Here is a 13897-nt window from a genome sequence, read left to right as displayed (position 1 = left end):
TGCCTCTGCCTCCATCTTTTATTAGTCGTTGTCAGGAGTGTGCTCCAGCGACAAACAAGATATTTGTCACATTTGATTTCTTCTCTGCAGCAGAACTTTGCTAGTTGCATCAACACTGTATTATTAATAATGCATATGTTCCCACTGCCAGGGCGGATCTATATAATTGCACCAGACAAAACAGTCTTCTGATGATCACTAATGCAGCATAATTTTGAATAATAAGACAAGCTCGTTTGGTGGGGTTGAGATCAAAACCCCGAGCTGGCTGCGATGCAAACACAGGAGGTAAAGCGAACTTTACTTCATCTCAATCTCCATCCATTTTTAATAAGACTAGCATTGTGGCCATGACCTGCAGTGATTGAGCTGCAGGACAGTCCACAGAACCCTGAAGCTGCACTCAAAGTTCGGAGAAGCTCGTCTCGAACCTGGAACTGGGGAATCAAAACCATTTTTCATTGTCGTTAACGTAAGATCCCATATGCTGGTCGCCTGCTTATTCAAAAATCTTGAATGTATCACATAACCAAATCTCATCAAATTTGACACTTGAGTTCCAATACACATGTCAAGTGTGAATGCAATAAAATGAATGGTTCCGGAAATATACAAGCATAAGTCAGACAGACAGATTCCCCCGAGTTGGTAGATAGATACTGTACATCCTGATAAATGCGAAGAAAACCAAGATAGAAAATGAAAAACAAAATAAATGTATGAACTATTTATATGAAGCAAAAGGGGGGGAAAAAACAAACAACACTTTCGATTCTATATTTGACCCTTCGGCTGCTTCCCCCTTTTCATCCATTAGTCAGTTTGACTTTCAGCGTCTAATCACTCAGAAGTGGCCGCGTTCACGTTGCCCCACTGGCCCCCAGAGCCGCCATTAGAAAACATATATGCAGCCATTGTTTTCCATGCTTCCCCCATCTGTATCAGTTATATGACAGTTTGTGACAAGTGTGTGTTTGTGTCATTTACCTTCCACTTCCGCTGGAGAGACGCTCATCCGAATAGTGAATGAGAAATAACCACATTATTATTGTTAAGCGTTTCATAAGTAGTTTTGCAGGCAAGCACATCCATCAGAGCTCCAGGGGAGGGTGGGTGGAGGCGGGTGGGGATCCAGGGAACCTGGCAGGCAGGGGCTGGTTGTTCCTGCTTTTATCTGACACTTGATGTGCTGGAGATAGCGGCTCAGGGTACGGAAGCTCAATAGTGCCACCAGCAGGTGCAGAGGAGCAGTGCTGCTCACCGACCAGCTCGGGGCACTTCACCGGGGCGATGTTCACGGAGCTCTTTTGGGGCGTAATGGTGGAGATTTAGAAAAATGAAATATGATCATATCATAAAGTAAAATATGCCATCATCTTTACAGCGTCTGGTGAAGGATTTATGCTCGGGGGGGCTCAGGGATTAAGGTGAAGAAGAGACTGGCTGATGTCCAACCTATTCTCTGCCAAGGTTAGAATATCCTCTGGCCTGTATAAACCCTGTCAGCTATCGTCCTGAACACACACACACACACACACACACACACACACACACACACACACACACACTGACACACACACACACACACACTGACACACACACTTTTCATCCTGCCTGGAAGGGAGGTCAAGGTTAAAGCACCCTCCTTCTTTTTCACTTCACACACACTCGTTTGACTTGTTTCTCAGTCTCTCTCTCCCTCACACACACACACAAACACACACACACACACAGGCTCATGCATACTGGACAAACCCAAACACACCACACAAAAAGCAGTTTTTCCTCCATAAATAAGCGTGGTCCATCCATCACGGGGCCTCAGTGGGGCCCTGCTGCCCTCTGGCTAGTTCAAACCAGCCGCCCCAGCAGCAGCGGCACACTGGGGGACGGACAAAGAAGGTCATCCCAAAACGCCACAAGGAGAGCGGTAATAATAATCATCACCCCGTTGAGTATATATGTGTGTGTACGTGTGTATAGATTCCTCAGGAGCAAAGCAAATGGCCCGCAGTGCGTTTAAAGGGGTTCTCTCTCTCTTCTTGGTGTGGACTTCCCATCTGTTTAAAGGCTTCTGTGTTAGTTGCATGTTACAGAGCGATCAATGCAGGCGAGGAGACAGAGCTGCAGGGAACAGACACAGATTCTGGGAGAAAGAGGAAACATAACAGAGTGGAAACTTAAGACTTTATGTGTGTGTGTGTGTGTGTGTGTGTGTGTGTGTGTGTGTGTGTGTGTGTGTGTGTGTGTGTGTGTGTGTGTGTGTGTGTGTGTGTGTGTGTGCGTGTGTGTTTCCCTTCTGTCTGAGTGCATAAAGGTTCATTTTATTAACAGAATGAAGATGATAATTAGAACTCATTAATGTGTGATGTGCTGTTTTAAGACTGTGTGTAGGTTGAGCTAAAGCCCAGAGGAAAATGTTTAATGCACCAACACGTAACCTTTGAATGTAATACCATTAAGGGCCATATCATCAGACATTATCTGAATCATTAAGATATAAATAAAGATTCAAGGAAGCTTCTTCATGAGCTGGGTCTTATTTATGTAGTTTTGCTGATTCTATCCTTTTGTAATATAATCCTCACTAATTAATTCAAATTTGATGGGATGTGGGCATAGAGTCCAACTAAAGCAGATGATCACACAGGGGAAACAAGCAGACCTGATATGTTGGTTTCACTATATTTTAATTATGGTTTATTCAATTTGATACATTTTTTTTAATTCACAAAGGATCACATGACTATTGAGGAGTCGCTCATCCCTGTTTTAACTATATGTGTGTGTGTGTGTGTGCGTGTGTGTGTGTGTGTGTGTGTGTGTGTGTGTGTGTGTGTGTGTGTGTGTGTGTGTGTGTGTGTGTGTGTGTGTGTGTGTGTGTGTGTGTGTGTGTGTGTGTGTGTGTGTAGTGGGAACTTCCACAGCGGCGGGTGTTACTTTGGCAGGTGTTTTATATACAGCAGGTGATTTGTTATTTAGACGACCCAATGGGAAAACTGTCTACTCCCACACAGCAACCAACACACACATACTGTTTATGCACTGTGTACTCCTCAGTGGAATCAGGCAGACCACACTCACATATTCAACTTATCAACTCTGCCCCCAAACTCTCTCTGCTTTTGAGGTTTCAGAAACATAGACGTCAATAAACTGAGCTTTCTGAGGGGGAATGCCCCAAGGACCAAATTCCCCTGGTCTACAAATGTGCATTTTAAGGGTGAAAACTAGAAACAATAGCTTTAAAATATGTGAGTGTGCAGCAGCATAAATTATCTCTCAAGCAGTAATGCATGAGAATCGGGTTAAACCCTGCAATTAAATTGATCCTATATTCTCGATAATTGCCAAAGAGCATATATTAGCATATATCTATTTATGTAATTAGGCCTTTCATTGTTTGAATGTTATCATATTTTGTTCTATTGTGAAGGGACATTGTGTTCTTCTCCTTCCTGTGCACTATAAATATAACTAGAATAAAACTAGAATTAGCACCTTCCAGTTGTGTGTTTCTGCAGGAAATAGTCACAATCCTCCATTTCTGTTCTGGGATGGATCAACAGATGAGCAGACACACAACCTGATAGTGTCACCTGCCAAAATTCTTGCATAACTATTAGATTTAAGATATTTTACAGATTTCATCTAACTCAAAGTATTTCTTTTTGCAGTGTAGCTGCTCTATGCCTTCTCATCTTGTCCCACATCTCCTCGTCCTTTTCCAAAATGATTGATGCAGTCTTTTCATTTTCATCTGTGCCGGTGAACAAAGCAAGCACGGGGTCAAACGGTATTTATATGCAAATCTTACCAGCCTCAGTTCCGATAATCTTGCGATAAAAACAGAGATATACAGGAGAACCTCATTTTGAACATGCATCTCAACCCTCTTCACAATCTGATTTGAAAAAAGTATTGACATTTTTTCAGTCATTGACATTGGATGGAGAAGGTTTACCAGGGATAACATTTTCTAGTTACCTGTATCACGCTTCTGTGGATTTAGCTGCCTAATCTGGTTTGTTGACGTATTTAAAGAACCACCGTGCTCAGTAAAGACTTTTTAGTAAAGACAAGATCAATTATTTCATGACTTTTATGACGTTTTAACAGTTGGCAGATTGAAACTGACTTTTCTTCCATTACAATGAATAGAATCGAAAGCACCACCATCCCCTCACCTCCCAAACCCACGGATTTAACCCCAGGACATTGAAATGCCGACAGCTCCACATATTGCTGCACCGATTACTCTTTGATTTATTTTCCCCACAAAAGCAAACAAAGACTCACGCACTCAGAAACATTTAAAAGACGCTGTAATCACGTTAAAAACGTATGAAGCAAAGCTGTGTAACTATTACCTGTTTTGCTTTGTTTGCATGCATTCCAACAAATCAAAGGGTTCCCTGTGTGACACAAGTAGGTTACACCTCGGAGCGCCGCCGCGACACTGCTGAGCTCCAGCTGACAGAAATGGTTCACCCTCATCGTGCCTCTTCTGCCTCCGCGGCCTAATTAGGGAGTAATCGCTGTCAATTAAGTCTTGGAATTTATGCAACATGACACATTCTTACAGCGCTCAAGGGTCTCGTGTATCTTCATCTTGATCAGAAACTTAATGCGGTTTTCTGCTTATTTATAGGAGGCTCTTAACCTTTAAAACTGCGGGGAATGAGTCCAGGAACGGCCGCAGATCTCAGGGATTTATGTCCCCCAGTAAAATAAGATTAGTCTGTGAACCTCTCCGAAGCACTCTCCCCTTCAATTCAATACGATGCTGTAATTTCTTCTGCTGATGGAGAAGATTGAAGAGAGGCGAATGTCCAATGCCACAATTTAAAGGGAAATTTATATTGATTATCCTCCCGTGGCAGAAAAAAACAAGCATGTTTTTCATTTTAATATGGTCTTGTGTGAATGACTTTATTAAAACGCAGGCAGGTAGATGCATTCTACCTGTTTTACTGTTGTTCAAGGACAGAATAGGCATCTGTTCTCACAGAGCAACATTTCTATTAAATGCGTCCTTTTAAAATGTAAATCACACTTTGAGCCAGAACTCTCAAGGTTCCACTTTTTTTTCATTATTTAAATAGAGGTTTTACTTTTCTCGCTAGGTTAAACCGACATTCCCCAATAAACAGCCGGCACCTCTCCCTCCTGTGAACACCTGCTTTTAAAACAACAGCGACTCCAGCCGCTGGGAGCCTCTGATTAGGGAGTAACATTTAACAGATGTTCGGGAAAAGCTGTGTGTGGAAAGCTGAAATGTGATGTGCTTCTATACAGGAACAACAAGAAAAACTTTACATATATTGTGACGTATAACCGCTAATGGTGGGTGTTAATAATTATATTCCACGTTACATGGCATGAAACTAAATAATGAATGCTGTAAAGTGTCTTGTGGCGTGTGAAAGGTATTTCACTACGATCAAAATGATAATCTAACGGAAGTATGCAGCTATTGTTTCTAGCCCTTGTATCGGTAACACAACCATTTACACTGAGAGTGTTATGGAAATTCAAGACCACAATTCTCAGTTAAGGATCACTCACAATCTCAAAAGTGAAATGTTGGAGGTATTAGCAGAACCATTACAATTCATTCTAATGGTCCAATGAAGGTTTGAACTAAACACATTGTTGAGCTTTGTCAATCAAGTGATCCAGAGCAACACTGGACATTTTATACACCGACTCTGGTATTTTTTATAAATAATTATTGCATTTATGTTTGAATCGTTTGAAGCCGTCAAAGAAATGAAATGTTAATTGGAGCCGGGAACAATATTCACTGATGCATCCCATCACGATTGTGTATCAACATGTCTATTTCAATAACAACCTTGATCCATATGGAATTTTCTTTTTTCTCATCCACCTTAAAGGATTATGCAGCCTTGGTGAAGGCTCTTTATTATTATTATGGCTGAGTGCTTATTTGATTATTGTACGTCCAAGGTCAACACGTTAATTGCCATCTCATTTCCTCACAGATGCACATGTTGCATTTACGTGTGCTTACTACACATCATGAAGACAGGCTGTAATGAAAACCACACAGTACATGAAACCAGACTCTTTCTACGCTCGGAAAATAACACATCCTTAAATCTCTGCTATGTTTGCACTTTATTAGACGATATATAATCTTACCGATAGACTATAAAATATTTTTTAATGTACAGTGTGTGACTTTCTTGTATATTCTCTCCACAGTCCCACAATGAAAATGACACATCCTTTTGTTGGGTCACACATTCTAGTAAACAGATTCATGGGGTGTGTAACATAAAATAGATTTAACGCTGGTGTAAGATTGTGGAGTTATACTGAGAGAAACAAACTATAATCTTGGAATAAGATGTGATTTTTTTTAACACTGGAAAGGCGAATGAAAAATAATAATCTATGATTAGTCTATTGACTGTGGGGAACATTATCCTGAAAGTACATTTTTTTATTTTGAAAATGAAAAAGTAATGGAAGAATCGTACTGCTGGTGATTATACAATTAAGCCAATATATTGTTGTGAGAATCTATTTAACCCATGCTTTTAAAGAGCCCAAGCTCCTTTATATCCACATTTTCATTCAGCGAGCCGGCGCTGGATATAGGAGGCACTAAAAAAGCCCTTTATAATGGTTCAAGGATACTCAGCCTTGAAGAACCTAATATATGCCTCGCTGCCAGTCCACAGGACGGCAGGTCGAAGCACTCGAGGGGAGCAGAGCACAGTGTGAACATACAGAGTGTATTTACAGTGGAATAGATGGCAGATGAGATGAGGTCTGGTTTTAATAGAGCACAGACCTGCTCGGGCGGCCAGCTGCCTTCAGAGGCCTCAGAGGAGAGGTGCCAAGGAGAGGTGAGGAGCAGAGAGGGAGAGAGGGAGAGTAAAGTCACCTCTGAGGACTCCAGACCTCATTAGCAAAAAGCTGATTTTAAGGGTAAAAGGGTGTGGTTGGGGTTAAAGCCAGACCTGTGTGTGTGTGTGTGTGTGTGTGTGTGTGTGTGTGTGTGTGTGTGTGTGTGTGTGTGTGTGTGTGTGTGTGTGTGTGTGTGTGCGTGTTGCGAGAAAGATTACATCGACTGTTTCTGAAAATTCCCAAATCACAAAAATGTGAAAGTGACAAAGCTTTCTAACAGCTGTAAGAGCTTTTAGCTTTCCCTTCTGCTGCAAACAGTAATGATGGGTTTTTTTGGTGCCTAAACCAAACCAAACCTTAACCACAGTGGTTTGAGGTGAGGAAACTCTTTTATTTTTGAAACCTTTTTTTTTGACAAACAATTCTGTCTTGGCTATAGTGGCGTCGGATCAGAAAATACTCAGTGGACAATAACATTTCAAAAACTTGTTATCCAATCCTGTCTTCTACAAATGATGCTTAAACAGCAAATCCATTTTGACGCTCGGAACACTGGGTTGTGTGAAATGTTGTTACTTTATATATTTACCACGTTGTAAAATATTAAGCATATCTGAAATGTGTTGACAAAATATCCACTAGGGGCAGCTAAAGTATATAATGGGCACAACCTCCCATCTGCTAACATGGAGAAGGCAGAGATTATTACACTTACTGCATTCAGCCACCAGGGGGGTGATCAAGGGACTTTCACTTCAGGAGAGCTCACTTGTCGTCCATCTTTATACTGCCGACAGTTTCTGGTCCATCCTTCATACATACAGACATAGTGGCATAAATCTTCACATCTCGCTCTCGGCAAGAAAGAAAATAACCACATTCAACAAAGTTTCGAAGAAATCCTTTAGGTTGTTCATTTTGTCCAACCATTAACTAAAGAAAATTAAAGAAAAGATTTTTTTAGTAAATACACAGACCTTCTTGGAGACAGGGTTAATGTATAGCGGCATCCTGCACCTGTTCAACATATAACAGAGCTGACACGCTTTTCACACACATCTGAAAACATTGTCTATATGGGACACAGCAATGACTTAATAATCACACATGTTTTTTGAATGAAGAGGAGATGAGATATTCATGCTAGGACACTTCCTGTTTCACACACACACACTTTTGTACATCTATCTTAGTGAGGACATACATTGGCATAATGCATTCCTTAGCCCCTTAGCCTAACCTATACCTAATTCTAACCATAACCCTAAAATCAAGTCTTAACCCTGAAACAGCCAGTGAGGACCAGTCATAAAGTCCTCACTTGCCCATAATTTCTTCACTCCGTGGGTTGTAGGCTCAAAATGGTCCTCACAAATAAATCATTACTAGAGGACACACACCAGAAGACTCAGGAGTCCTCTCTGGTCACACTGGCCCTTCACAGCTGTCTGTCCGATGATGACAAGATACACAGAAATGAAACCCTTCCCCCTTCAGTATATCACACACACACACACACACACACACACACACACACACACAGACTCATTCACAGTTTCACCCTTTACCCCCACACCCTCTCATTCACTCTCCAACACCGGTCTGACAGCTGTGGAGCAGTTAGCCAGGGATGTCACGCAGATAGAAAGCTTTTAACACAGAGAGGTGTATAATATTCATGAGGAATGCTCCACTTTCTGTGTAAAAGTCATCTGCGAGAGTGAGTGCGAGCAACACTGATCCCGGTCCTTTGGTGATGTGGTCTGTTATAATATTAATGCCGGTTGTGTGAGACCGCTTCTACCCAGTTGTTCGTTCTGCCCCATTTCTCACATGCAACATACTCCCGCGTCACAGCGGCGATGTTCGATAGGAGGTAGTTCGGCGTCGTATCCCACAGCGGGGGGGCTGCAGAGCTGCAGGGGAGAGTGAGCGTGTCTGGGTGTGTTTCTCTTGGTTTCTGCTCCTGCTCAGCTTCATTCTTGTTTCTGCACACACCAATTTCCACTGGGTAGATGTGGAGCAGTGATAGATTAGCTTGGCAGCAAAACAAAGTACACGATCGTTTTTGCCAACCAATTTGGCACAGGCTGGCCAAAAAGGTTTGTTTTTCTGTGTTTTTAACCAGATTTTAAAAGTTCCATTTGATGCTCTTATGTAATTGGTCCCTTTATGTTAATGTTGACCAATTACAAATAAACCAGGGCTTGTAAACAGAGGTCACACAGAGTTCACGTTAACTTAGCAGTTTTGTTAATCTGCCTTTCTGCGAGTTTGGAGATTTGGGTCATTCTGGTGTAACTGTCTCTATGATGGTTTCGATGGGATGCTTATTTTATCATTTGTCATGAATTCATGGTTATTTGAGTTCATACAGCCTTATAAAGCAAGAAAAAATGTGATGAATAAAGTAATTTAAAATAGGATAGATGAGATGTTACTAGGATAAAAAAAAGTATATATAAATCACTTACAATGTTTCATTAGGGATTTTATTTTAATATAGAATTTAATTGGGACACATTGGACTGCTGGACTGAGGCGTTATGTGTCAGCATCATGGACTGAATATAAAGATGCATCTCCACCTCCGTCCACCATCCAGGAAATATCATGGATATGAGCATCATTTGAAGTCAGCGGGTGTTCCTGACTCTGGCTTCACTTTCGGGATAGAGTCATGCCATTACAAATTCTAAATGATTGGATCTATGTTATTTTCTGTTGTGCTGATGTGCTTATGGGTGGACACCAGCTGGAGAGGTTTGAGAAGATTGGCTGATGACTACTTTAAAAATTGAATCTCTTTACTTTCTTGTTGTTTTTGTGATGTCTCCTGGGAAAGAAGTGAAAGACAAAAATAAATCCTCAAAGACTTCTGCACAAAGTGCCGCCATTACTTCATCCGACCTGTGTAGTTTCAGCTGAGGACACAAAACAGCCTCATGTTTTTGTAACTCAAACAAAGCATGAAGGACTTTTTTTGCTGTAATTTACCTCATCTGATTCTCATCTCAATGAAGAACCCGTTATTAAATGGCTGATTATACACGAGTACGTCCTTGTTATACTCGACCTTCCAAGCACCAGTAGTTGCTGACGCTCAGGTGTGCAGATGGGTACGAAATGAAAGGGAAAAACTTAAATAACTGAGCACAGGAACATTACAAACACTGGTGCATCCACACAGACCAGGAGGAGTCAGTGAATGGTTTGTTGAGCACAGTCACCAGGTTTTCACTAATGATCGCTCTGGCTTATGCCTTGGACACGGTTCTCTCAACAAGGAAAGGAAGACCTAAACGCTACCTGATGTACATGAGTGGCACATGAGGTCTTGCCAAAAAAGGTTAACTCTGTCTTTGAGGTATTAAAATAAAACCAAGTTTCCAAAGTCACAGGAAATTGCTGGAGAACTCAGTGGCTCTATGAGTCCACCTTGTGATTTTGGTGTGGAAACAAAAGGGAAAAAGGAAAGAGACTGAAAAGAAATAAAGCAAACTGTTTCCAGCGACCTGTCTCAGCTGTCGATTCACTCTTTCAGAATTGTATGAATAACTTGAGACAAAAATTTGTGTTTCTTTCTTGAACCCATGGGACCTTGTGGTGATGTGTCTCACCCAAAACCAGCTGCACCTTGTTCTTTCTCCTGGTCGAGAAGCAGCATCTGCACTTTCTGGCGTTTCGTTGTATTTTCTTTTTGTTTGGCTTTCCAGTCTCATTATTACCACCTCCTTGAATTATTATTAATGCAGCGAAACAGCCCAGAAATTGAATCCTAACTGCTTTGCTAAGGCAGCTTTAATTGTTTTTGTCACCATCTTCCTTTCAAACATCTTCCTCCTCCCTCCTTCCTTCCCTTTGTGACTCCCTCTTCCTCTTCCTCTTCCTCCTTCCCTCTGTAACTAATGGTCCTTAAACGCAGCACCAGCTGTCGCGGTGCTGGGACCGAATCACAACAATCATGACTTATTGTCGGCGGCGTGCTGACTGACTGTGCTAATGTCCGCGCTGATCGCATTAATGCCAGGCCTGATTAGAACACATCCATCACAATATTCCCGGCAATGAAGAGGTAATAACCAGCATTATCCTGATAATGAAAAAGACTGTTGGGCTGAAGATTAAAACTAAACACTGATAACAAGGGACGTCATATTAGGGAATTACTGAGAGCAGAAGGAGAAATTGGCGTTGTCCCCCCCCCCCACCCTCCCTCCTTCCCTGCCCTCTGTTGTCTCTGTCTGATGATGTCCTTGTCTCCTCTCCTTTACCTCCCGGTTCATCCCATTTGCTAATCGCCAACTAATTACCTACTTTTGCCTCCTATATATCTTTCCTTTGTCTTCTTCTGTAAACTCATTACCCTTTTATTCACCATCGTGTCTGCCTCCTCCGCTTTTCATCTTCTCCTGCTTTCTCGTCTCTCGTTCCTCTTCTATACTTTCCCATTACTGGGCATCCCGGCCTCCCTCTACTCCCTGACTTCGTCCTTGTTTTTCTTTTTTTTTCTTCCTAATTCCTCGTCTCCATTCGTGCTATTTCCGTTCCCTTTCTTATTAAACATCCCTACTGTTTATCCTCCCTTTTTTGTGACTGTTAGTCCTTTCTCCTGTGCTGCTCATGCTTCATGCTATTTGTAGAAATCCTCCCAACTCCTTCCTCCTTTTTGTCTGCTTATTCTCTGACAATCCACCTGTTTTTTTTTTCTTTTGCCCGTCTTCTCTTGTTTGACAGCCTACCTGCTTTACCTCCTTATCCTCCCGGGCTGTTTGTGGGTGTGTGTGTCTGTGTGTGAGTGTGTGTTTTATCCCCCCCCCCCACCCCCCCGCTCAATCTATATCCCCACCTCCATAGACGTGAGGAGTCCTGTCCATTTATGAGAGAGAGTGAGCTAGTGAGGGAGAGAGAGGGAGACGTGTGGGAGGGAGTCTGAAGGGTTTTAATGAGCCAATGCTCACACTTATGACAGGACGGGCAAGTGATGGAAAATTAATCTGTTTGAGAGAAAGTGGAGGAGCGTGTGTGTGTGTGTGTGTGTGTGTGTGTGTGTGTGTGTGTGTGTGTGTGGGTGTGTGTGCATATGGGAGTTTTGGGGTAATTTGTGTCTGTTTGTGCATTGTTATCCTATGAGAATTCTCCAGCTCAAGTAGAGACATTTTTAACTTGTGCAATCAATATCAGTGGATACATGTATATATACTATGTGTGTGTGTGTGTGTGTGTGTGTGTGTGTGTGTGTGTATGTGTATGTGTGTGTGTGTGTGTGTGTGTGTGTGTGTGTGTGTGTGTGTGTGTGTGTGTGTGTGTGTGTGTGTGTGTGTCTGAGTATGTGTGTGTGTGTGTTGTACTGATGAATGGCCTAACTCTTAATGTTCTCAACCACTCTGTGGACTAACTAGACTATTTAATCACCCTCTCTCATCCTCCTCCTCCTCCACCTCCTCTCTGTTTCTGCCAAGCTGAGTGTACTGCTGAGGTTAGACAACACTTATTGTGCAATGCATTACCACTGCGTGTTTGTGTGTGTGTGAATGTGTGTGTGTGTGTGTGTGTGTGTGTGTGTGTGTGTGTGTGTGTGTGTGTGTGTGTGTGTGTGTGTGTGTGTAGGGTTGGTATTGCTGCTTTTGTGAGGACCTATATCTGTTTTCCGTGTTATGGGGACTTGCCTTCAATATGAGGACAAAGAGCAAGTCCCTATATAACATGAGTCATTATATTTAAATGTGAAGATCTGTTTTAAAGTTGGGCGTCAGTTATATAAGTGTTATATAAGGTTAAGTTAAAGCTTAGCATTAAACAAGTAGGGTTATAATTAGCTTTAGGTTTAGGTGTGTTATGAGGTTGGGTTGAGGCTCAGGTTTATGGTTTATGGTAAAGTTAGGTTAAAAACCTGACTGTAAAACTAATGAACTACTAATAAATGAGATCATTGTAATTTTGTTTATATTTTTTAAACATCATATATCATAGTTATACATTATATCACATATATACATTACATACAATTTAAAATTCCTCTTCTCAGCCATGATTTCATGCAGGAGGAGCACAGGTGAACGACTGTCAGGTGTGAGTCGGTTGTGAGGTGCAGCGTCCTTTGGCTTCTTCCTCCTCCTCAGTCCCAGACGCCGTTTCTTCTTCTTTTTTGGCATCTCCTCAGACTTCTCAGTCTCCACAGGTTCTGAAGCAGGGAGAACATCGGGGGGGGGACTCCTGCTGGTTGATTAGTACAGTTTTATCTGCAGGTTTGTCCACAGGCTTCTCCTCCTCCTGCTTCTCTTCCTCCTCCTCCTGCTTCTCCTGCTGGTCCTCCCCATCTTTCTCCACCTCCTTTTCCTCCTGCCCCTCCTGATGCTTGACATCCTCTCTCTCCCTCATCGCTGAGAGCTGAACATTGAGTTGAGTCAGCTCCTCCACTTCTCTCTGAGACTTGACTGCTTTCTCAAGTTCCGCCTTCAGGTGGGTGGCCTGCTGCCTGGATCTGAGGTTGTCAGCTTCATACCTTTTACTGATCTCATTGTATGAAGCTCTTAGTTTCTCCAGTTCATCTTGGAGAGGCTCATTTGTCCTCCTCTCAGCCTGCAGCTCCAAAGCAAACCTCTTCTGCTTGATTATATGAGCCTCCTGCAGCTCCTTGTAATATCTGTGGAGGTATTCCTCCTGGTTCTGCCCGGTGGTCTCAGTGGGGATCTCTGCGGTGCTGAGGGTTTCGCTTTCCTCCTCCCAATTCTCAGGCTGCCATGTTTCTTCATCCCAGTCGCTGTAGCTTTCTTATGGGGGGTTGCAGTTTAGCCTCATCCAGCCCTTGGCAAAGCTGGAGTTTCCACTCTTGTTGTCTTGGCGACCGCGGGCCCTCTCCTTGCCCAACAGATGTTCAAGAAATTTGGCATCTCGTTGAAATGCCCGGCAATCCCTGCAGTTGTCCTGAGGTTTGACCTGTTCAGTGGTTTTCTTCTGTTGTAGGCCATGGTGATGAGTTTGAATCAGGAATCTTATTGTTCAGCTGTCTGTT

The 13897-nt window shown here is 42.4% G+C and overlaps 1 protein-coding gene across 1 annotated transcript in view; it reads right to left on the bottom strand.

The window, feature by feature from the left end:
* Positions 1-1091: 1091 nt before the first annotated feature.
* otomp (otolith matrix protein) overlaps positions 1092-13897 on the bottom strand; it is a 25113-nt gene continuing 12307 nt past the window's right edge. Inside the window, exons 9-11 of the mRNA XM_061082163.1 lie at positions 13213-13655; positions 8727-8798; positions 1092-1304 (exon numbers count right to left, since the gene is read on the bottom strand). Of these exons, the coding sequence (XP_060938146.1) occupies positions 1092-1304; positions 8727-8798; positions 13213-13655 (728 nt within the window). The remainder of the gene's footprint in view (positions 1305-8726; positions 8799-13212; positions 13656-13897) is intronic.

The sequence above is a fragment of the Limanda limanda genome, chromosome 12 (assembly GCF_963576545.1).
Source record: "Limanda limanda chromosome 12, fLimLim1.1, whole genome shotgun sequence".
Taxonomy (NCBI): domain Eukaryota; kingdom Metazoa; phylum Chordata; class Actinopteri; order Pleuronectiformes; family Pleuronectidae; genus Limanda; species Limanda limanda.
The sequence above is the reverse complement of the archived record's forward strand: the minus strand, read 5'-3'. Positions and strand labels throughout refer to the sequence as shown.